Source organism: Condylura cristata, unplaced genomic scaffold, assembly GCF_000260355.1.
Source record: "Condylura cristata isolate star-nosed mole 26May11 unplaced genomic scaffold, ConCri1.0 scaffold00002, whole genome shotgun sequence".
Lineage (NCBI taxonomy): Eukaryota > Metazoa > Chordata > Mammalia > Eulipotyphla > Talpidae > Condylura > Condylura cristata.
The window spans coordinates 5960259-5983686 of record NW_004567103.1 but is presented as its reverse complement, the minus strand read 5'-3'; the positions used below and the strand labels follow the sequence as shown (position 1 = coordinate 5983686).

General features: G+C 42.9%; 1 protein-coding gene across 1 annotated transcript in view; it reads left to right on the top strand.

Moving 5' to 3' along the window:
• COL4A3 (collagen, type IV, alpha 3 (Goodpasture antigen)) overlaps positions 1 to 23428 on the top strand; it is a 121943-nt gene that overhangs the window by 76942 nt on the left and 21573 nt on the right. Inside the window, exons 14-33 of the mRNA XM_012728380.1 lie at positions 772 to 834; positions 1208 to 1267; positions 2672 to 2716; positions 2924 to 2977; positions 3792 to 3833; positions 4647 to 4731; positions 6429 to 6464; positions 8302 to 8466; positions 10044 to 10136; positions 10821 to 10916; positions 13259 to 13329; positions 14086 to 14268; positions 15828 to 15996; positions 17221 to 17313; positions 17939 to 18043; positions 18893 to 18990; positions 19467 to 19617; positions 19948 to 20061; positions 20941 to 21108; positions 23258 to 23347. Coding sequence (XP_012583834.1) covers positions 772 to 834; positions 1208 to 1267; positions 2672 to 2716; positions 2924 to 2977; positions 3792 to 3833; positions 4647 to 4731; positions 6429 to 6464; positions 8302 to 8466; positions 10044 to 10136; positions 10821 to 10916; positions 13259 to 13329; positions 14086 to 14268; positions 15828 to 15996; positions 17221 to 17313; positions 17939 to 18043; positions 18893 to 18990; positions 19467 to 19617; positions 19948 to 20061; positions 20941 to 21108; positions 23258 to 23347 — 1981 coding nt within the window. The remainder of the gene's footprint in view (positions 1 to 771; positions 835 to 1207; positions 1268 to 2671; positions 2717 to 2923; positions 2978 to 3791; positions 3834 to 4646; positions 4732 to 6428; positions 6465 to 8301; positions 8467 to 10043; positions 10137 to 10820; positions 10917 to 13258; positions 13330 to 14085; positions 14269 to 15827; positions 15997 to 17220; positions 17314 to 17938; positions 18044 to 18892; positions 18991 to 19466; positions 19618 to 19947; positions 20062 to 20940; positions 21109 to 23257; positions 23348 to 23428) is intronic.

Sequence of the window (23428 nt, the reverse complement as noted above, 5' to 3'; positions counted from 1 at the left end):
GGAAGCGGCTTTAGATTCTCAGTGCTGTGCTTTAACCCGCTGCGCCACCAGGGAGGGCCCACTTAGTCCATTTTTAATGATCAAAGTTTCAACATGAAACTAGGACAGGTTAAAACCTAACATAATGAAATCTGATATTAACAAAATAAAAAGTCACATTGAAAATTAGAAAAAATTTAACCTGAGGGGGAGAGCTAAGATAAAATAATAAAGTCTAAAATTTACTGGCTAAAACTTGATTTAAAAAAAATCCTACCTTGATGAAGCTGAGGTTTGGAAAGTTTGACTCACAAAGTAAAAATGAATTTGAAAAATGATGTTCACAAGAGAAGACTCAGATTGATAAAAATATAATCAGTAAAATAAGAGCCGTAATAAATAGTTAATGATTTATTTAATGAATGAATAAATCAAATCCTTACTATACCATTTACTCAGAAAATAATTGGTCACCAAAAATAATCTTGGTGTCATCAGTATGAAAGCTAAACATACTAGAAATGACCTGTGCTTATTTGGAATTAAATAACTTTAATGCAGTTTGGTCCAAAAGATACTTTCTTTGAAAATAAAATGTTTGTATATTGTTTTGGTGGAAAATTCTTGTTCAGGTAAAATTCACAATGTGCAAATGATGGTGTTATGTTAAAGTGAGTTACATAAGTAGTTTGTAAATCCAGATTATTCACGGGGATAGAGGACTTTCCCATGGATGACCAGTAAAAGCTAATTTGATCTGTCTGTAATGAGCTTGTGTTGGTTTTGTGGCAGGACTTCACAGGCGAGAAGGGCGAGCCAGGAGACGTGGGCCTGTTCGGACCTCCTGGGCCCCAAGTAGGTCACTTCAGTTACGTTGTTCCCTTGAAACAGAAAGTCAAACCGTAGTATGTCTTGCTGCATGATCTACCTTCAAATCGTAGTATTAGCTAAAGCATGACAATATTTTACTGCAGAGTTGTGAGTTCCTAGAATTATCTTAAGGCTGAATCTTGGCGCTGTTCTCCAGGGCCCATGGTCTCCCTCTCCGGCCTTAGCACCTTCAGCTTCTGATTTTTTTTTTTTAATTAATAGTCATAAATGCCTGTCCCTCTTAGATGACCCATCGTTTGAACAGTTTATTAATATAGCAGAATGATCAGAAGGGTAAAACAAATGAAAATCGAAAATCAGCAATTTGCAAACCTTGTCCTCACTCTCCTTCCTCCAGGGGCCACCTGGAGGTTTCTACGGCTCGGAAAAAGGCGATCGAGGGGATCCTGGTGCACAGGTGCGTTTGGAAATTCCGGGTCACGTGCAGCCCGTGTATCAGGGCTTGGGGCATGTTAGGTTGCAGGTGTAAGAAACCCAAATCAAAGGAGCATAGATTTTTAAGGATTTGGGAAATGGTATTTGTGCAAATACCTGAGAGGTTCAAGGCTAAGACAGACTACAAGGACTTCAGCCCCAAAAGCAGTCGGGGCAGGACTCCCCCGGTTCCCTCCTGCTTCTCTCTGGGTGTCAGTGCATTCTTTCCTTCCCTGTAGGGGGCAACAGGGGAGAAAGTGGAGGAATATGGCAGCAGACAACTTCAATTAAAGCTATGGCACAGATGGCATCTCCCCATGTCCTAGAGAAAATCCCCGGGGATTGCCCTGCTGGGTCCAGCCTGGGGCGTATGTCTCACTCTGCAGCAATGGCCAGAAGGAAGAGGCACCTTGACTGGCCAGGCCAGGGGGCAGGGGTGCTCCAGTGACTGACACCTGTGGGGACCCACAGAATGTGGAACTGGTAGCTCCCCAAAGAAAACGGGGCTTGCTGTGGACAGAAATGAGACCCTGGGAAGGCAGAAGCGACAGGTCTCCTGTTCCACCCAGGTCTGCTATCTAAGGGTCAAACATGTAGATTGTTTAAAAGTTCTATATACACAGGCAAAAGTGAAGATTGTTTTTCTAAGAAAACATGTTCCACCAGAACAATATGTAATTGTATCATGGGAAGTCAGTTCTGTAATAGTCCATCCAAAAGCCACATCTGTTTGAAGAAGTGATGTCTTTTTTTTTTTTTTTTAGATTTATTTATTCATTCATTTATGCATAGAGAAGTGGGGTACAGGCCAGAGGCTCAGGGGCAGTGAGAGGATTCACCAGAGACAGAGTGGGGAGCAGAACAGGCAGATCAACGAAGTACACTGCTGAGGGGAGCAGCGGGCGGGTCAGGAGAGGTCTGCCGTGCCGTGTGGATCACCTCTGGGGCCAGGGATCGAACTTGCACTGAGCGGCAGCGGGCTCACTTGCAGTGCTGCAACCTAACCTGTTGCACCACCAGGGAGGGCTGTGATATGTCTTTTAAACATACGTTTAATTGTAGGCACATCCACATTCAAGGAATGACCAATAATTCATTAAATGGATGGTCACTGAATGCATCCCTCACTCTGCTCAGTGTCCCTTCACCTTCCTCCTAAGCTTGGAGGCACAACACGAATGCTCACTTAAACTTAGGTCTTAATTTGCTCTTGTGCTTTGACTGGCTTCTGCCTTCCCTGGCAGGGGAAGGTGAGTGTGTGTGTTCTGTTCTCATCATTTCCCCTTTTAAGCTCCTCAAGGGGGATGTCAATAAGGCTTTCCTGCTTGAGGTCAGCAAGAAATATATTAAGTTATTAAGTGACCTGTCCTTGTTGGCTTTTGTTTAGGGAACACCTGGGAGAGATGGCATCCCCGGCATCCCCGGCACAAAGGTAAAGACGGGATTGATCCATTGGTGTTGCGACAAGGTCATTCCTCTCAGATGAAAGACTGTCACTCACAGAGTGGTTATGAGTGAACAGAAAGCAGCTTTTAAAAAGCAACATTGGCGATCACAGTTTTAAACCCTCCCTGTGAAGAGATGTCCTCGAACACCTGAGATTTTGTTGTGCCTCCTGCTCCATTTTCTTTTCTACTAGGGAGCCAAAGGCAGCAGAGGCTTCCCTGGGCTAAGGGGTGAAGACGGTGTGAAGGTAAACCCTCCCTGACCTCCTGTCTCCAGCCTTTGTGAACTCATTGGCTCCCCCCCACCCCCACCCCATATGCCCTGGGTGAGGAGTTGCAGTCAAAGTACATTAACCTCGTTAGTGTCTGTTACTCAGAAGTGGGCGGTGTGGCAGAAGGGTGGGCTTACCGTAAAGAAGCTAAGATTGTTCTGTGAAGTAGAAGCTGGCTGGTTAAGGACCAGACTTCAACCTGTAATGAGGACAGAGCTGGAAAGGATGACAGTTGTAGAAGTTTTGCGTGATGGGGCTTCACCTGGGCCATGATATTCTAAAAGCTCTAGATAAATTCCTTGTGGACTTTATTCCATGGCATTGGTTTCTGACATTACAGAAATTCTCAAATGTTCAGACTCCAGACTATTTTACATATTTATATGCCTTCCAATAGAATCTGAAGTACCCTCAGGAGGAAGATAGTGAAGGGCCCCAGGTCCACTGGGACTTTGCCTGTAATTCAGGTTCTGCCATTCTGGGCCTCTGGCCTGGGCAGAAACCTGGGTGTGTGTGGAGCCTGCACAGTGAATGTCATTGGAGGCAGTAGCGTGAAGGAAACATGGAATCCCTACAACCGCCTTCATGACCTGTAGATAGAACTCCTGACTCCAGAAAATAATCTAAATCGATGTCCCTTTCATTTTGACTGGATTTGCACCTTACATTGAAAAAAGCATTGCTTTACACATTCTGTTGGTATCTGTATATTTTGCTCTTTACCAAAATATTGTATGTGAAAACTTTCAGTTATGATATCATAATTCACAGCTTCCCTTGTGCTACCTAGGGACAGAAAGGAGACACCGGCCCTCCCGGATATCCCGGTCCAGTAAGTATAACAAAGACACTCTCAATGTCATGTTTCATCAAGTCTCTCAGAGTTTCAAAGATACTGGAATCAGCATCTCCGTTAACTGGTGTGATGGAGACGACAGTCTGCGCCTCTTTATCAAGCCAGAGCAGGAAGGGCTGTTGTCATTATCTGTCTGTGGATAGTGGTCAGACAGTTCGATGTGGTCCAACTTAGCTTCTGAAATGCTCTAGCAGTTCTCATCCTGGACTGTGAAGATGAACGTCTCGGTCCAATCAGACCTGGTCCGGTGATCTTGTGGGTAGGAGGCTTAGCAGTAAGAACAGCTGGGCCGCCCCGATAAAGGCACCACCGCCACCCTCTCCAGCTGGATCCGGTCACAACAACTGCAGTTTCAGTCCTGAATTTAAAGGCATAGTCAATTGGGTGTTAGCCCCAATGTACTTTGAAATCATGTTAGTCCTTCAGCACAAACATTTTTTTTAAGCTGGAATAGAAGTAAAGGAAAAACTTCAGAGTTGATCTTATGTCATAATGGTAAGTCACTATGTTGTGAAAATAATTCCCATGTTCACATTCATCCATAAATCAATGTGTGTGTGTAAGTGACTATCAGCTAGGGCACATCATAAAATATTTTCCTAATTGAAAAACCATGAAATACATAGTAGCATGATACCAGAAAGCTTTTGTCTTTTAATCTATCCATCCCATACCCATGAGTTCAGAAGTCCATACATACATCTTGGCCAAAATGAAGAAATTGTAATAATCCACTTGGCAGCTGCCCATAAATAGCCACCCTTTCTCTTTACTTCTTTCTTTTTTAAGACAGAGTATTACGATATGTACTATCAGAAAGGAGATACAGGAATTCCTGGCCCTCCAGGACACAAAGGAGCCCGTGGTCCAATGGGTGAGAATAAACGTCTTCCTTTGGCACTTGCTGGTCATACCTCTTTCTCTCTCGTGGAATATATGATGTGACATTTGCTAATAGACCTAGGACTTGTAGGCAAAGAGGGGAGATCTGTTGCTTTTCATGGAAGTTTTGAATGTCACCTAGTTATCACTTCTTCACATGGCATCTCCTAGGAGCTCTACCAGAGGGAGTTATGTGATCTGTATGTTGGACAGCATGAGGTTGGAGTCTGGCCAGACACCAGCAGCCAGAGGGCAGGAAGAGAGAGGTCAAAACTCGGTGATCTCAGAGGATTACAAAGAAAAAGGGGAGGCCCTGAGAAGCTGTAGCTTGAGCAGATCCACACAAAGAATGACAGGAGGAGCCGGCTCTGTGAGTTAACGCCACAGTCGCTTACAAGCAGGTCCTTGAATAAGTTATTTTTTATTCACTGTCATCACATTATACTTTCAATAAGGAAAATAAATCAGTTCCCAGCCAGGGCCACACTGTGTGATCCCACTCAGTTTTTCTCCCCATATCTGTGCGGTTCTCCAGGGACTCCAGGTCCTCCCTGGTGTGTCTCAGTCGGAGCGAGTGAGAGTGGCCCTGGGGCAGGAGGACCTGTCCAGCTGTGGGTCCTGCCTGTGCCCTGAGCTGTCAACATGGGCTCAACCCACCTGTGACTCTTAATTGGAAAATACAGGTTGGAAAATGAGTGGAAGATGGATGAATGGTGATTGAATGAGTGCAAGTGAGTGTTGAGTATTCTAAGAATTTGGGGCCTTTATTTACATGTGGTGATGTTTTGGTGGCCACAGATAATGCCCTAGGAACTCATTCTTATCTGTATTGGTCAGTCTGTAGCAACGTGGGTTCTTTCTTCATCATTTTGCATAAGTCTCAGCACACTGAGGACTTTGGGTGAGGACCTAACTCTATCTATGCTTTTGACATAGAGCTATAGCTCTCATCCATGATTACCCTCAGCATTCCCAGGCCCTTCTAGATTAAAACCCTTCCAGGGTCCATCCCAGGGATCTGATTCGGCTATCTGGAGGAGAGTCTGAGGCCACACCATAGGAGCCCTATAGATCATTGTGCAGCCAGAGTGAAATCACAGGTCTAGGCAAGTTTTGGATGGAAACAGACTTCAGAGGAAAATTCTCCTTAAAAGAGTAGACATTCCTGGCATATTTCAACACATGGAAAGACAAATATAAAATAGGCTTTGAAAATCTATGTTTACTGTAAATCACTCATATGTACCAAAGAATTTGAGCTGCAATCATTAGCACAGCTGAAACCATCCAGCAAGATAGTCCAGTGGGACTCCAGGACAGTCATCTGGAGTCAGCTATTATATTTTCTTGCATCTGAATCTTCCAGCAAAGTCTCCAGTCAGTTATTTTATTTTCTTGCATCTGAATCATCCAGCAAAGTGCCCAGAACAGATTTCTAGTAAGTCGCTCTTGAATTATTTGAAAAGGTAAGATAGCATGACCCACTTTTGAGGGATAGCCATCTACACTTAGTTTCTTCTTGTTAATTTGTCTAAATAAGTGATGGTTTCTAATACATTTCTATGGAAAGTGGAGGAATAGTGTGAATAGTATTTATTGGTAATTATTACTGTCACCTAAGATTACAAAAATGGGGGTGGAGTAACTCTATGTCTTTGTAAGTAGCTGATCACTGCTGTGTTTTCCCAGGTCCCATCGGCCCCCCAGGCCCCCCTGGAAGTCCTGGTAGGTGCTTGATTCTCAGCACTATTGAAAAGGGAAATGCGCTGTTCTCTGTAACTGTGTGCTATTTACATAAGACAAATGCTTCATTCATTGATATAAAATTGTTTCCAACTTCTTGTTAATTTTGTGAACTACAGTGGAAAAGGGTGAGGAAATAGTCACAGTGTGATGTGAAATGTTCTTTCACTTCTCAATGGTTTTACCTGAGGATAAGACAGTAACTTGGGCAGTAGCCAGAGGTTCAGAGAAGGCGCAGAAATTTAAAAAATGATAGTTCTATAGTAACAAGCTTGGTGAAAATGATCACTTTATAATGTATCACAAGTTGCAAAGTGCTATGAGGTCATGCTTTTCACAAAAAGTTTTAAATCTTACAACATATCATTTATGTCCACTCCCTAAAGGCAGAAACACCCATTAGAGTGGCTACCTCATGAGAGAAGAGCAGGATGAAGAACGTTCCACCTGGCCTCGGTTTCCCTTTAATGCTGCAGTGTACCATTTTTGTGAAGGAAAAACACACACACACACACACACAGAGCAAAAAAATAGCCAAGATTTGACTAGGAAGCTATCTGCAGCCACTGCACCACAATTTCAATCCCCGGCCAGGGAGTGCCCCACGTGGTGTGGCAGACCTCTCCTGTCTTGCCTGCTGCTCCCCTCAGCAGTGTATTTCAGTAGATTCACCTGTTCTGCTCCCCACTCTGTTTCTGGTGAATCCTCTCACCCCCCACACCTGTGGCCTGTACCGCAGTTCTTATATGCATAACTAAATAAATCTTTAAAAAAAAAGAGATTTAACAAAACTTGCCTTTGATCATATTTTCCTCTGAACCTTGTTATCTGTTTAAACTATGTCATAATTTTTAAAATGAATCAAATTAAGCAGATGATGGAATGAGGTGCATGATAATCTATCCCGTTGTAAGAAGTAAGTGGCTAAATATGTGTACAGAAAACTATATACTGAACTACCAGCAGTGGGGAGTGTCTTGAGGTTAGAATGGCACAAAAGGATGTTTAGAACTCTGGCCAGAGAGTAAGAAAGACCTCCTTCTCCCTTCCACTCCCCGATAATGCAGTTTCCTTTAAAAAGCCAGTGGGTGAAAAATGCAAAGCTCTAAAACAGACCTCAACCTGAAGGCTTGGGCTATTCCAGAAGAGTCAGAGACAGTCAGACATGACACCCATTTGTTTCCGTGTCCATTAGTGGTGAGTTCTCTCTTCTTATTGACTAGACCATTTGTCAGGCAGCTTCCCAGGACTGCTTGCTCCCCCCAAAACACCCACTTATCTGGGAAGGACCTGCGAAGTGAGTTTGTACCCCTGGCCTGGCTTTACTCCCAGGACGCCTGTCTCCCGTTTGAGCCCTGTTAAAACTAAGACAGTTGGCAGGAACAAAGTCAACTGCAACTTCCTTGTCTGGGACAGACCAGAGACATCTTCTAGTCTCCTAGTCTTTAATAATCTATAAATACAGCCTATTTGTAGCACACATAGCCAATTTACAATAGAGCATATATGGAAAATTCCTCAAAGTCTTAGGAGTTAGAAAGACTGCAGCCTCCCGACGGCCCCTGTGCCTGTGATCAGCTGTGTAGACTGGCTGCAGGAGCCCCAAGACTGGCTGTGGGGCCCCGAACTCCCCACTGCTGTCCTGGGTGGTTTGCAAGGCCATGGCGGGAGGAAGATACTCACTGCTTGTATGCTCTGTAAACTTCGCACTTGTGCAACTGTGATGAATTAGACTGTGTCCATTTTTGCAATTGAAAATAAATACGTATGAATTAGGAGCAACTTTACATCCAGTAAAATGGTGATTTTTTTCTCCCAGGGTTGTCAAGGCCAGGCCCCTACGGAGATCCTGGACCTCCAGGTGTGAAAGGAAGTAAAGGGGAGCAAGGACCCCCAGGAAGGGATGCCGTGGGCCCTCCTGGGGCCCCAGGTTGCCCTGGCTCACCAGGCCCTAAGGGCTCACCAGGCTGTCCAGGACCACCAGGTAAGGCTGCCTGAGGAGATACCTTCGTGTGTGTGGCTGGGTGACCAATGTGTACAAGGCTGGGCAGCGACCTTATCTGCACTCATCTGTCCCAGGATCTGGGGCGTCTCTTTGGATTGGGGCTTCATTTTATGAGCCATCTGTGCGAGCAGCTCTGGGAAGCCCCCTGTGCAGTGGGGCTGCAGCCTGAGCCCCCAGAGGGCAGAGCTCGTGCCAGCAGGGACAGGGACAGGGAGGCGAGGAAGGAGTGATGGTTTTCCAGATCAGCACCTTAACTTTGGTCAAGTGCATTTGGGTGCTCAGTCCCTGGACAACATCTTCCAAGGCATAGAACTTTGTCTCAGTAGAATCTGCCCTAGGAAGAAAGAGCAAGAATAGAGCCACCAGCTGTTTTTAAATATTTCTCTTCATCAGCATGGCCTTCAACTGGGTTTGAAATGGCAAAACCCAAAATTAGACCACAGAATATAGAGGTTGTTCATTGTAACATCATGGTAGCTGCTACGTGGTCAGCTGGATGGGCACAACATGATCAAGGGGTAGGGGAAAACAGATGACACCCCAGGTCCAGATGTTTACACTCCGCATGAATTAACCACCTACAGTCTATCAGGAAGATCCAATTTGTAGCTGAGCTGCACAGAGGAATGAAGCGTTGACCCTTTGCTGACGACAACTGTGGATGATCTTGCAGTAATTGGAAACAACTAAATAAGATCAGTTGGGTTGATTGTATGATGAAAGGTTATATAATGAGCTGCTGCAACCGTATTAAAAACACACATACAATTACATAAAAGGAAGAGCAGGTCAACAGGTACCAGACATTTCAATTGCTGTCAACTTCAAAAGAGCTTCAAAAAAAAGAATGGGAAAAGCACATAAAATGATCACATTACTTAAACACTTGCTAACTAAGAAAACACTTAATTTTTTTTTTAATTTTATAACAGTTTATTTTTACATCATTTTGTACATTTTTTTTCCATCTCAATTGTAATCCCTGCGGGTTTTCCATCACCAAGTCACCCGTGTGCCATCACCATAATCCCGTGCATTTCCCTCCCTCCCCACCCCCCCGTTTTTGATCCCATCCCCACTCCACCCCCGCAAAATGTCTCTGGTATATGGTTGTTCATTATTTTTGTTATTTTTCTCGCCTGGTCCATTATATTCCTGCTATGAGTGAAACCATCTGGTATTTTTCTTTCTCTTTCTGGCTTATCTCACTAAGCATGATCTTTTCCAGCTCCATCCAAGTTGCTGCAAAAGACAAGTGTTTCTCTTTTTTGGTTGCTGAGTAATATTCCATTGTATATATGTACCACATCTTTTTTATCCAGTCATCTACTTTTGGGCATTTGGGCTGCTTCCATGTTTTTCCAATTGTAGATAAAGCAGCAATAAACATGGGGGTGCAGGTATCTTTTTCAATCAGTGTTTTTGTGTCTCTTGGGTAGATACCTAGGAGTGGGATTGCTGGGTCGTAGGGAAGCTCCATGTTTAGCAGTTTGAGGAACCTCCAAACAGGAAAACACTTAAATTTAAAAAGATGCCTTGTCATTGTCTTTTTGTAGGTGACGTCATCTTCCGCAAGGGCCCACCAGGAGATGAGGGGTGTCCAGGCCAGCCGGGGCCTCCTGGATCCCCAGGGATGAAGGGGTTCAAAGGTTGGTTCAATCAGAGGCTTGTTCTGTAGATAGACTGTTCCCCTCATCATCTTAGCACTGATATTGTGTTCCTCTGAGGCAGCCATCACCCAAGCCATGTCACCGGAGGGTGATTCTGTCCTAGGACAATTAGCTCAAGGTGTGCCTCTGTCTGTCAGTCAGTTACTTACTTAGCAGCTGCGATATAAACAGCAGTTGGATATAAACAGAATGTGAAAGAAATGCTGAGTGATGTTTTTATTAGCCTCTCAAGATGTCTTCTCTGAACATCAAGCAGCTGATCTAGCAGATAGAATAAATATTTTTTTGTTTATATGTGTGATATCTTTGGTGACTTTCATTGCTACAGAAAATTTCCATGTAACAGATGGTTGTGTTTGGGAAGCATCTGTTCTTTTTTAAGTTTATTTTTGCACAGAAGAACTAGGGTGTAGGGCAAGATGTGGGGACTAAGAATTCACTAGAGACAAGAGGGGGGAGCAGAACAGGCAGATCGACTGGAATCCACGACTGGGGGGAAGACTGTTGTGCCGTGTGGATCAGCGAGCTGGCTGGGGATAGAGCTCGTGCTGCAGTGACGATAGCGCTGAGCCTGAACCCCTCGGCTCCCAGGGAGGCCCTGAGTCCTCTGTCCTTCCTGAGGGTTGTGGGTGTATCAATAATGTTCACGTACTGTCGTTGCAGGGGAGCCAGGCATGCTGTGTACCCAGTGCCCTTGTGTCCCTGGCCCTCCCGGCCCCCCGGGGTGTCCAGGGTTGGATGGCGCCAAAGGAATCCCAGGTACAGACAAATTTTCACATAAGCGTGTTTGCAAATAAAAACAAGGTCAAATCCCGTAAAAAATAGAGCTAGACTCTTGGGTGGAGGGTCTGTGGTGCGGGTTACATGAATTTGATTGGAGATTTTCAACAACCTAACCTGTTAACATGAAATAAGCCCCGATCTCATAAAAGTCAGCATTTCCCCCAGTATTTCAGTTGTGGAACTTTAGCAAACATGTGTCGTCCAGGAATTATAAACTCAGATTCCTATAGGAGACATGTAGGTAACGTGGAGGAATGAAGCAGCTAGACTAAACACACAGCCCTTTCTTCTTCCAAGAAAAAATAATAAGTTCCCGTCCATATTTTGCTTAAAGGACATTGCGCTTCTCAGTCTACTTTTTTAGGTGTTCTTTTTTTGATGGGGTCATGGCCTTTTCTTAAAGGTACAGGTCCAGTCTAAAATGTGCGTCAGTGTCCTCGGTACTGAGGACAATAGAGAGTGGTGAGGACTGCGGTAAATTGCCGGGCACTCGAGTTTAATCTACTGTGATTCTGCAACATTTTAGGCTCTGGATCCATACCTTTTCCAGTTTTTCATGAAACAAAAGAAATTCAAATTTCTATCTGAAATCATGATATTTTGGGAAATTTCTGCCATTAAGTTCAGTTTTGAAATACAAAACCTTTTCATCATCAAATTATCATTAACCAAAAAACCTCAAGTGACAGAGCCCTTGGTCTGTGTGCTAGTTGGCCTGGGTATCTCATGGACTGCCACCCCTTTGATCCCCCATCAACCCTGGAGCAAGGGCTGTCACTATCCCCATTTGGCAGATGGGGAAGTTGAGGCATAAGGAGACATTGCCAAATCTAGATGTTCTCCTAGTTGTAGCTCTCCTCTTGGGCTCCACCCAGGCACCCCTCAATTGCCGTGCCAAGGCTGCCCTATGAGCAAATTAATCCAAAGTTCTGCCTGGCAACAGAGATAAGGAAACATCTGTATGTTATCACCATCCAGTAGACATGAAGGCCAAGGTCTTCAGGGAGGCCAGGTCTCAGTCTGAAGAGAAAAGGCTACGCACGCATGGCTGTGACCGCATGGCCCGAGGCCTGCCATGAGAGGATTTGCATTTGGAGAGGGATACAGGGTCACTTCAGATCCTACCGTTTCTTTATGAACACTATAGTCAGTGGCAGTGGCTGCCCCCAGCCCCTGAGAAAGGCCTGAGATGGAAGGAGGGAGGGAGGCAGGAGAACTGGCCCTTCCTATTGGATGCCCAAGTCTCTGGGGGAATGTTCTATTTAGACTGAAACTAAAAGGAAAGAAAGAGAAAGGATGTCAGAAAAGCAGTCATTCCTTTTTGCATTTTCCACGAGTGACCGCTAGCCTGAGGCCAGATCTAAGTGGGCAGCTGATTGCTGTTGACCAGTTAGTCACCTCCTTGACTTTTTCTGGTTTCTCCTGAATTGGCACGTGACAGCCATAGATCACAGATGAGAGATGAGCAGTAAAAACATTTGGGTTACTCGCAAAAAGTATATCCTCGCTTAAATTTTGCAAAAGAAAAATCTGAACAAGCATTTCTAATAAATTGACCTAAGAGCCACCCAAAAGATCTTCTAAAGGGGTCATCTTTATAACGAGAGTAAATAACAAGAAATACAAAGTTGTGCAGGAAAGTGCAATTTGGCCACCGATATCCAAAGCTTCAAAAAAGTTTCTGCTTATTTGCTCCTGCAGTTTCCTTTTTGAGAATGTATTGGAAAAGAAATCATTGGATACATTTGGAGCTAAATATCTGGAGGTGTTAATTGTACTTCTTTGGCAACTGCTAAATGTTGAAAGAACAATTTCCATGTTCAAAAGAGCACAGTCAATGATGGTTCATCCACAGGACAGACAACAGTACAAACAACTAAAGCCACGCTATAAGTCTATTTGTGGACTTTAGTGCTGTGTGATTCTACACTAATGTATCTATAAGTCTTATGCATTTATAGATACAAATTTTTATGAGAACTATAGATAAAAATGTTAGCAAGTAGTATCTTTCATAGCAAATTTATGGGTAATTTTTAATTATCTTCTTTCTGTATAATTTATTACTTTTATTATCAGAGAAAATAAAAGTTTCCTTTCAAAATTATAAAAACCAGAAATTTAGGAAAGGAAACAAATCTAAGTGTTCTTGGGTTTTGTATTATCTCTTTTTCCAGTTAACTCTCAGTATCTCCCTATTTCAAAATAGAATGATATTTCTTTCCTCAAAAGGAAACACTGTTTTCTTCAGGCACTGACTTACTGTGGCTGCTTAGAGTTGGTGTTTGATGAATATTTAACACCTCATTGTCTGACAGGAAGACAAGGGCCATCTGGTGATAAAGGAAGCCCAGGCTCCCCAGGAAGTGTGGGTCCCCCAGGATCTCCGGTAAGATTTTGTAGTTCTGAAGCTTTAGTTTCAGTTTGGATTATGAAACATGCTAGAAATGTGGTTGTAGCAAACACCTGTGATCCATCTGGTGCCTGGCAAAGAGTAGGCACTTCATAGGTACTTGTTAACTCAGTCAGGGCATGAGTGATGTAGGAATAGGTAGATGGACAGTTGGATGAATGAATGAATTTTAGATGGTATCAGAGACAGAACACAGAGCAGTGGTTGCCTGGAGTTCTTGAGATAGGGAACAAGAACTGACTGTAAATGTGCTTAAGGGAATTGGGGGTGAGGGGAGGGGATGAAAATGTTTTAATACTGGCTTATGGAATTTTGGTAGAAATGAATACACTGAGAAAAGCCATTGAATGATATTCTCACAAAGTATAATTTAGTGGTATATAAAATGTACATAAATGGTATATTAGCACCATAAAGTTCTTAAATTTAAAATTTTGATCAATTTATCTAGAAATCAAATTATTTAGACAGGCTCATTAAAACATCCCAGTCTTTTGACATCATCTGGATCATGATGATGGTACAGAATTGTAGTAAATGGATTTGTTCCAGTTTGGAAGCAAAAACAAAACAAAAGTTTTAAAGTATATCTGGGAGCCAAAGAAGAGCCTTTAAAAAAAAAATGCATGTTCATTAGACTTGAAAATTTCATGTTGACTTTTTATAAGTGTAATTCTACCCAAGAGGAACTCTACCCAGACATGATGCAGACTCATCTTTGTACCTCCCTAGGGATACCCAGGAGCCCCAGGTGACCCAGGCCGTAAAGGAGAAAAAGGTGAAATCTCTCAGCCAGAGGGATCAACGGGGTCCCCAGGGGACCCAGGGTACAGAGGGCATCCTGGAAGAAAGGGTTTGGATGGGACTCCTGGAAGTCCAGGAATGAAAGGAATTCGAGGACCTAAAGGCAATCGGGTTGGTATTTAGTGACTTTAAAATTCCTTTCCTATAAATGAAGTGTTCCGAAGTTAAGACAGAGAGGGAGTCCCCTCAAAAGGTGGGGTGTGGCTCTCCTCTAACTCCAAAGTGAGGCAGCCTAGAGTTAGCAACAATGACCTGAGCAAATATATGTAAGATTTTTTTGTTTTGTCAATTGTAATCATTTATTCTTAGGTGAATTAAATAATGAATGAGAATCAATTGCATTAGTTAGTCCAATTTTTGATATTTGTAATTTTGTTTTGTGGTTTTTATTTCTTATATTTATTTTAACAAAATACAGTCATTAGCCCAAAGAAGATGCCATAGCAAAAATGACTTTATTTCACCCATATTGCCATTGCAGGTGTAAACCAAGTAAGTTTAGAGAGATCAGAAAATGATGAATAACAGACCGTGAGCAGCAGTTAGGCTCACGTGTCTCTCGTGTCATGCGGCCCATCCTCATCTATATCTGTGAGGCTCTGGCGAGGCAAGCTGCCCTGCCTGTTCTAGAAAACACCAGTTACTCTCAGGGTTAACCAGCGCCACTCAGTACCAGGGCATCCTGGCAAACAAATACAAAAGATTCATTTCTAGACTCGTTAACATCGGAATATGACTTGTGACCCTCAAGATGTACGATGTGCAGTCTTTACTAGACCTTGGTACGATATGCTGTATGGCTAAAAACGTCCAGCAGGACCAGTTTATTCTAGACCTCCTTGTGCAAACTGCCAGACTGTCCCCAGATGCTTGTAGAGAGACAGTCTAGAATTCTTTTGGTCTAACATCCACAGAGTTGATAAGATGCTCCATTTGCATCTCACTAATGTCTTTATTAGTAAAAATGTTCTAGAACATAAGAGAAAATCAAAGAGGTGATTTGCTGAGTCTTATGCCCTGTCATTATAAAAAAAAAAAAAGGACTCTTTAGCCACCTAATGATACTGAGTAATGAAAACCCCAGTCAAATATATGATGTGGTGCCATGATAGAGAAGAAACTTCAGAAACTTTCTACGATTCAACTTCCTTAAAATAAAACTCAAAAAATTAAAGTAAAATGAAATATATAACTCATTAAATAAGTTTTACTGTGTATAAAATAAAAAATAGATGTAAGAAAAAAATTAATACAAATGGATTATTACCTTCGTGATGAAAATACCTGCTGGAAACCATCCCAGTAAAGGTTTTTTGTACTGATGTTATTTTAGAAATGTGCAACTGACTTGGAGGTTACTTCGGAGGCCATTGAGTGGTTGGCCAATGTGAACTAACTTTGGGGGACTGTATTCATAGGGGTGAAATACCACCGTAGGCCACCTTAAGTGGGACTCAGGAGAATTCCAATTTAATAAAATGTTACTGAACTCCAAAGGGCATGACATGGCAGAAAGTCTACTGTACTCTGGTCTTAACGATAATTCCCTCCAAGTGATGAAAACTTTCTGATTGGAGAGCCCCTCAGTGGTGGCCTAGCGGCACAGGCAAGTGGCCAGGGTGTGGAGACACTGAACGAGGCACCATGCAAACATATTCCTGTTGTCATAGGCCCTGAGTGGTGAGAAGGGGGACCAGGGTCCTCCAGGGAATCCTGGCATCCCTGGGCTCCCAGGACCCCCAGGATCAGCTGGACCGCCCAACTATGGACCGCCGGGAGAGCCTGGCCCAAAGGGCAACCAAGGCGTCCCCGGAGCCCCTGGGCCACCTGGAGAAGCCGGTTGGTTAGTTTTCTTCAGTCCTGTTTTCCTGGGGAGTGGGTGGAAGTTCCCAGAACTAGTGACGCCCCTTCATTCTAATGTGTATATAGACCATGTCCACTCAGACAGCGGGAAGGAACAGTAAGATATGTTAGAGAAAATCTATTTTTCTGTGTTACAGGGCTATTCAGCTGAAGTTTCCTAGGATGGAAATAGCCATTGATAAACATTACTGATATAAATATAATGGAAGGAATAGGGATAAATGGAAGTCTGTTATGATAAGCCAAGGGGAAGCCACAGTCTATGAAAACAATCTTGTTCTCAAGATTGTTCAATCTTGTTCTCAAGATTGTTCTCTTCTTCCAAGTTTCCAAGGACCACTCACATTATTGCAAATGTGTTCTTCTTGATCTGTGGCCCAGTAGATGCTTATGAATAATACTTTAACATGCCTAAGATACATGCAGGAAAGGTGTCTGTTAGTGGTTTGAAAGTCCTGGTAACTGCACAGAACATGATTGCTGGGTTCATGAGAGAGCCAATCCTCAGTGTTTCTGTGTGACAATGAAACTGGTGGTTACATGCCCCTGATATTTTGAAATAACACCACTTGGTCACTTTTTACTTCTAAAACCGCCTTAAAGGATGAGATATTTGTCATAAATATATGAACATATTGGCAATACTAATCATGAAGATGTTTCTATTGTTGGCCATTGTGCTTAAAACATTATCTCAAGTCTTGACTGACGAGGTAGTTGTCATTCCCCAGTGAAGGTGAAGGACTGTCAGAGGTGAAGGAACGTATCAGGTTCACAGATCCTGGAAATAGCAGTCAAACCTCAAACCCACATTAGTCTGTCAGACTGAACTCCATGTTTGGCTCAATATACCATGCTAACTTCTGTGAAAAGTTGTCACCTAATAAATAAAACTCCTACGAGCGTTCACCAATATATGAGCTTACTTCTGTGTATTTTAGAGTAGACTCTCTTTCAGTGGACCAGCATATTGGCTATTCATTAAAAGAAATCTCCAGCAATTACAGATACTTAGAAATATTTGTCAGTTGAATAAGAAAGTGTCTATGGGCTGGTCCTTTATAGCCAGTTCTGAAACCTGTGAAGAAGACATGACTTTATATATTTGGGGAAACATGTTTGTAAACCCCTTATCCTATTTTCCCTTCTAAATCAAGAACAACTTCAATATGTACACTCATGATCACTAATTTCCTTAAGGTCGCAAGGGAGAAGCGCGTTTTTCAGTACCAATCCCAGGCCTCCCAGGGCCTCCAGGGCCTCCTGGTCGTGCCGGCCCCCCAGGTCCTCCTGGTAAGTGTTCCCTTTGCCAAGTCAGGCCAGGGCAGACTGTGCACACCACTCCCCTGGAAAAAGATGGTCTTGTTATAAAGAAGAAATAGATTCATTGTCTTCAAAAGAGAGCATAGAAAGCGTAGACCAGAGTCCTGGCAGATAATAAGCCACAGGCAGGGGACTTTCTCATCCTTTGAAGTTTTCCAGATCATCCCCATTGGTGCTTCTGACTCCAAGAAACAGATGGCTTAATTCAGAGGAATTCTAGAGCAGGACCGTCCTCATGGGCTTTGGTGGGGAGGCAAGCACTGTGTGCCTTTCGCTGGTAGCGTCCACAAACTTTGCACTTGTAAACTGGACTTTTTAGCAGTGATCTAAAACCATATTTTCTAAGCATGGAGTTCAAGAAACATGGTATATTTCTTTTTAGGAATTACATTCTATTTCCGGAATTACTTGTAATGCCTAATGATCACCATTTGGCTAGAGATGGGGAGGAAACAGTACAGTTGGGGTGATGTTAACATTATTATTTCTTTCCCAACTTGGCCTGGGAGAACAAAGAACTGTAGCAGTATTTTTGCGGGGGGGGGGGGGGCAAACACAGGAAAATTGCTCATGTGGCTGAATGTGTGCTTCCTAGGTATCCCTGGAGCCAAAGGAAGGTGTGGTGACCCTGGTCTTCCCGGGGATGATGGTGAGCCAGGAATTCCAGGAATTGGATGTCCTGGGCCTCCTGGACCAAAGGGTAAATGTAAAAGGCTTCAAACCTAAAGTTCACTGGTGGGTTTTGACAGATAGAAGTCGATGCGAATCACATAGGAAATAGCCACAGTATTTTTTTAAATGATATGTTCTGACAGTCTTAAATGAGGAAAATTTGATGCTAATATTAGGTCAAAAAGGGGAGAATTCAGTTTGATTTATACATTCTCATCTCAGACTGCCTATCTGTAAATACATAGGTAGTTTATTAAACTGCCTTGTCTATTTTTCACAATATAGAATTTCCCCCATCTGATGGGGGAGAAAGTGACCACTTAAGATGCTGGAGATGTTTTGTCTCTTGACCTGGCTCATGTGTTTCCATGTGGATATATTCACATATAAAAATTTGTTTAGTTGTGCTCTATATGTAAAAAAAAAAAAAATCCATGAACTAGTCAATGATTTTCAATACTTGCTGAATCAAAAAACTGAGTAGTGCTAAAAAACAAAAAAAGAAATGCTGGGTTTTTTTAAAATAGGAAACGACCCTACCATGGTTTGAAACTGAATTGTTTTCAGTTGCTAATTAGCTGCTGGTTTACTCATCATCCAAATTTTTATGGCATCTCTAGTCACTTGCCCCTTTAAAAAAAAATGACAAAAGACAGTGATACTGATGGGAATTTTTTTTAGGTCTTTTTATTATTATCATTATCATATTTTTTATATTTTTACATTGTTCTTCATTTTGTGCATTTTTCATCTCAGTTTTAACCCCTGTGGGCTTCCCACCACCAATTCACCCATGTGCCATCACCACAGTCCAGTGCTCTTATCCCACCCCAGTAATGAAACTAATGACACAATCTTACTCTTTTTTTCTCTGTAGGAGATCAAGGTTGTCCAGGAACAAAAGGATTACCTGGTTGTCCTGGAGAAATAGGAAAACCGGGGTTGCCAGGAGAGCCAGGTCTCCCAGGAGCCAAGGTCTTGGAGAATTCAATCTGCCCTCAATTTGGGGAGCAAGGGGGAATTGCAGTTGGCCAGCTGGAATGCCCTGTATATTTAAGGATGAGGAAGAGAGCAAATGCTTGCGCTTCTCTGATGCATCCCTCCCTTTTTCTTCCTCAATCTTCAGAAATGTTTGGAGTAGTTAAAGTGGGAGGATTCTAGAAAGAAGCATGAATTGTTATGAGAAATCTGCCACTAGTAGAGACACTGAGGCTATTGCCAGAAAAGTCCACAGTCTTCTAAAACAGTGAATCATGAAGCATATTTTCTTAAAAAGCAGCAGCAAGTAGAGTTGCAAAGGGAAGGTTGGTGGACTGGGCATGCACCCACAAAAGGCCTCTGTGTCTCCATAGCAGAGAGACAACCTTTGTGGGAATAGCCCCGAAGATCTCCGAGTCAGTAAGGATCTGGAAACATTATGTGGCAAAACTAACATCATTTCTGTGCTATAGGGAGAACCAGGACTAGCCATGCCTGGAGGGCCAGGAACACCCGGTTTTCCAGGAGAAAAAGGCAATTCTGGGGAAAATGGAGAAATTGGACTCCCTGGACTTCCAGGTCTCCCTGGAATTCCAGGAGCTGAAGGGCTTGATGGACCACGAGGTACAATAGCAAGTGCTCTTACTGTACTGTGAGCCCAGCTAAATGCCGCGAGTTGATATGTAGTTGCTCCAGGAGGAAGAACTCTTCTCAGACTGACTCCCAGTTCCATAAAAAGAACCTGAGGAGCCTAATTATTTTTCTGTTCCACCTTGATGCCCTACCTTTATTCCTTCTCTCCTTCTTTCCTTTGTCTCTAATGAGTGGCCTCCATAAAAGGCGCATTAAATACAGGTTCAACTTAGGGACCAAGAGCTACTGGAGAATGATTGGGATAGCAATACTAAGACCTTGGGTTTTGCACCTGGGCATCTTCTTGAATTTACTTTGCAGGGGATCCAGGCCTGCCTGGAGCTCCCGGAGTGAAAGGACTCCCCGGGAGGTGTATGGAGGGCCCCATGGGAGCCCAAGGCCTGCCAGGCTTGAATGGATTGAAAGGGCGACAAGGTAGGCAGGTGACATGGGACTCCTGCTGACAGCTTAGCTGGGACAAGTCCTGGTCATCAGGGGGCATGGGGGGGGGGGATGTTATGGCAGAAAGAGCAGCCTCATCATCATGGTTTTGTTGCAGTGAGTACCGTAATCTGTCGAGTAAGAGACCTGAACTGAATGTAGAAAGCTGGTTTCTCTCTTGTATGCAAGGACATCTGAACCATAAAGAGTTTAACAAAGTACATTAATTTCTTAGACAAAGCTTTATGTTTAATACTTCCAGATTACATGTTTAACATTACAAACTATGTAGTTGATTGCTTTGTAAGCAAAGTCAAAGAAAAGGGGGTGTGAAAATAAGTCTAAATAATGGTGTAAGTGATGGGAATCTTTACCTTTTGGTAAGCAAACCATCTCTGGAGATAATCCTTTAAAATCTAGCTCATACATGTGTGCTGTCATGCTGCCTACATGCTTGTAAACAAATTTTCGGCCGAAATTTCAGCACTCAACAATGAGTGCTGTCATTGTTTCCATAAGCATCTTGTGGATCTCCTCCACGCGTGGCTCTAAATGTTTTCTGTAGGTTAAAAACAAAGCAGGGCCCAGACGTGCCTATAGGGCTGGAATTTACGTCTCTTACACTTTCTACTATTGCATGAGTCACTAAAATGTCAGAGAATGTGGAATCTAGAAAGGATCCTAGAAAGTTGACAGAAGGGAGCATCTGTCGAACATGCAGTCAGATAAGCATTCACATTGCCTCAAATCACTCCAAATATTTGCCCAAATATTTAATCATCAAAAAATAAAAGAGTTCTAGAGTTGGTGGGGAAATGACTGTTGTGTGGGTTTGTTTTGTTTTGTGCCACATCTGCATTCATTCATCTCTAGGCAGAAAAGGTGAGATGGGCACTAAAGGAGACCCAGGCATTCCAGGCTTGGGAAGACCAGGATTTCCTGGAGAACCTGGGCCACCGGGACCGCCAGGTCCCAGAGGTGCGATGGGGCCACTTGGTCAGAAAGGACATCCAGGAAGTCCAGGATTTATGGGGTTTCCAGGTACTCTTTTGTGTGTGTGCTTTTCTTTTTTTTCCCTTCTAACCTCCCTCCTCCACCCTCTTTCTCTAATTTCTTCCAGATTTTCTTTTATGATAGTTTAATTAACTGGACACAGACATAGGCTTTCAGCTCCTTGCTTCAATCTATTTGGCATCAGATTTTCCTTCTGGATTTTTTGTAAAGGGTCTGGGTGCAGGTAAATGGTGATGGTGGGATGATCACATTTCAGTTGCTCAGGATATGACAATTTTTGCTGCATATTCCTTTTTAGATATTAGCACTCAAATATATTTGTTAGTATCTTGCAATTATATGTTTTACATTATTCTTCATTTTTTACATTTTTTCATTTCACTTTTAATCCCATGAATTTCTCACCACCACTTCCCCCCATGCCACCACCATCGTCCCGTGTGCTCTTCCCACCTCAGTTTTGGTCTTGTTCCCCACTCCTCTCCTGTAGAATGTCTCTAGTTTATAGCTGTTAGTTGATGTTCTTTTCTATTTTATTAAAATTACTATATCTATATCTATAGATAGATAGATAGATAGATAGATAGATTCCTGATACCTTACATTCTTGCTATGAGTGAAACCATCTGGTATTTTTCTTTTTCTTTCTGGCTCATTTCCCTAAGAAAGATCCCTTCCAGCTCCATACAGGTTGCCACAAATGACATGAGTTTATCTTTTTTGGTTGCTGAGTAATATCCCATTGTGTATATATACCACATCTTCTTGATCCAATCATCAGTTTTTGGACATTTGGGTTGATACCACATCTTCCCTGTTGTAAATAGAGCAACAATAAACAGCAGGGTTCAGGTGTCCTTTTGAATTATTGTTTTTGTATCCTTGGTTATAGACCTAGGAGTGGAATTGTTGGATCATATGGAAACTCCATTTTTAGCTCCTCTTGCATTTTCTAGAAGAGTTTGTATTACAGGGCACCCCAATGTGAATTGGGGTGCCTGTCTGTGGGTCTTCACCCGTGCGCTTACGATTCAATCGTATTATGGACACACTTCAAAAGGTTAAATAATGGATTTATTTATAAGGAGAAAGGTAAAGGGATAACCCAGGGGAAGAGGGAGAGACACACAGGGTAACTAGGATGTCCTACCAGTTCTGCTGACGTGGACTCCACCGGCCGCTGAAAACCGATGGAGCGCCAAAACGATCAGCTGCGAACCACCAGGCCAAGAGCCCCCCAGAGCCCACATGTCCGGTTTTATCCCAACCTGGCTGCTCAGCTCCGCCCTCACGTCCCTGCGTGCTTCTTCTTGGTACTGATGGGATTTGGAGTTCCAGCATGGAGTGGGGGCGGAGTCCGTGAAACCTGTACCTGTTACATTTGGAAAGAGTTAATATTCTTTAAATCTTTGGTAGAATTCACCACTGAATTTATCTGAAGCTAGATTTTTCTTGGTTGGGATTTTTAAATTACTAGTTCTGTTACTTCCCTTGCAGATAGTTCTATTCAGATCTTCTATATCTTCTTGAGTCAGTTCTAGTAATCTGTGCTCCCTAGAGATTTGTCCAGATTGCCTAATTTGCTGATATAGAGTTGTTTATCACGTTCTCTTACAATACTTTTTTTGTTGTTGGCATCACTCTTTTATAGTTTGTGTATTCATAGGGAATATTCTGAGTGTCTTCATGGCATAAAGACACTGATTTTTTTCCTCCAAAGAAAGGCCTAGAATAATGCCTTAAATGGGTCAGTGAAGCTTTCATTAGATTGCCACTTGGATTTCATGTGCCAGCACTATTTCAAGCCCTAGAGACACATCAGTGGGCAGATGCCACCTCCCATCGTAGGGAGAAAAAGAGGACACAACATTTACAAATTCATTTCAAATGAAGTTTAGCCAGAGACAAGTATGATGAAAAAAGTAAGATAAGGGAATAGAACAGAAAGTCCTGGGTTGCGGGGAAGGAGAAATATCCCAAAACTTCAATGTGATTTCCTGCCAGTAATTTCCTCCTCATACATGATACAAAAATGACCTTGTGTTGACTTGTCCGCTAAGCAAATATGGTTGTTTTCCTGTTTACAGAAACCACTCCTTCAACACCACTCTCTAAGTATAGTTCATTTTAGTTGATGGAGTATTTTACTTTTCTCATCCTGCATGTGTTCCCATAGGCGAAAAAGGAATGGTTGGCTTGATGGGTTTTCCTGGAAACATCGGCCCTCCGGGGCTTCCTGGGCAACCAGGTGTCCCTGGGCAAAAGGGTAAGTGATGGCTTCTTTCTAGCGTTTAGGAAGCAAGAGCAAATGTTCACTTCCATAGCAGCAAAATAAGTGACATCTTAT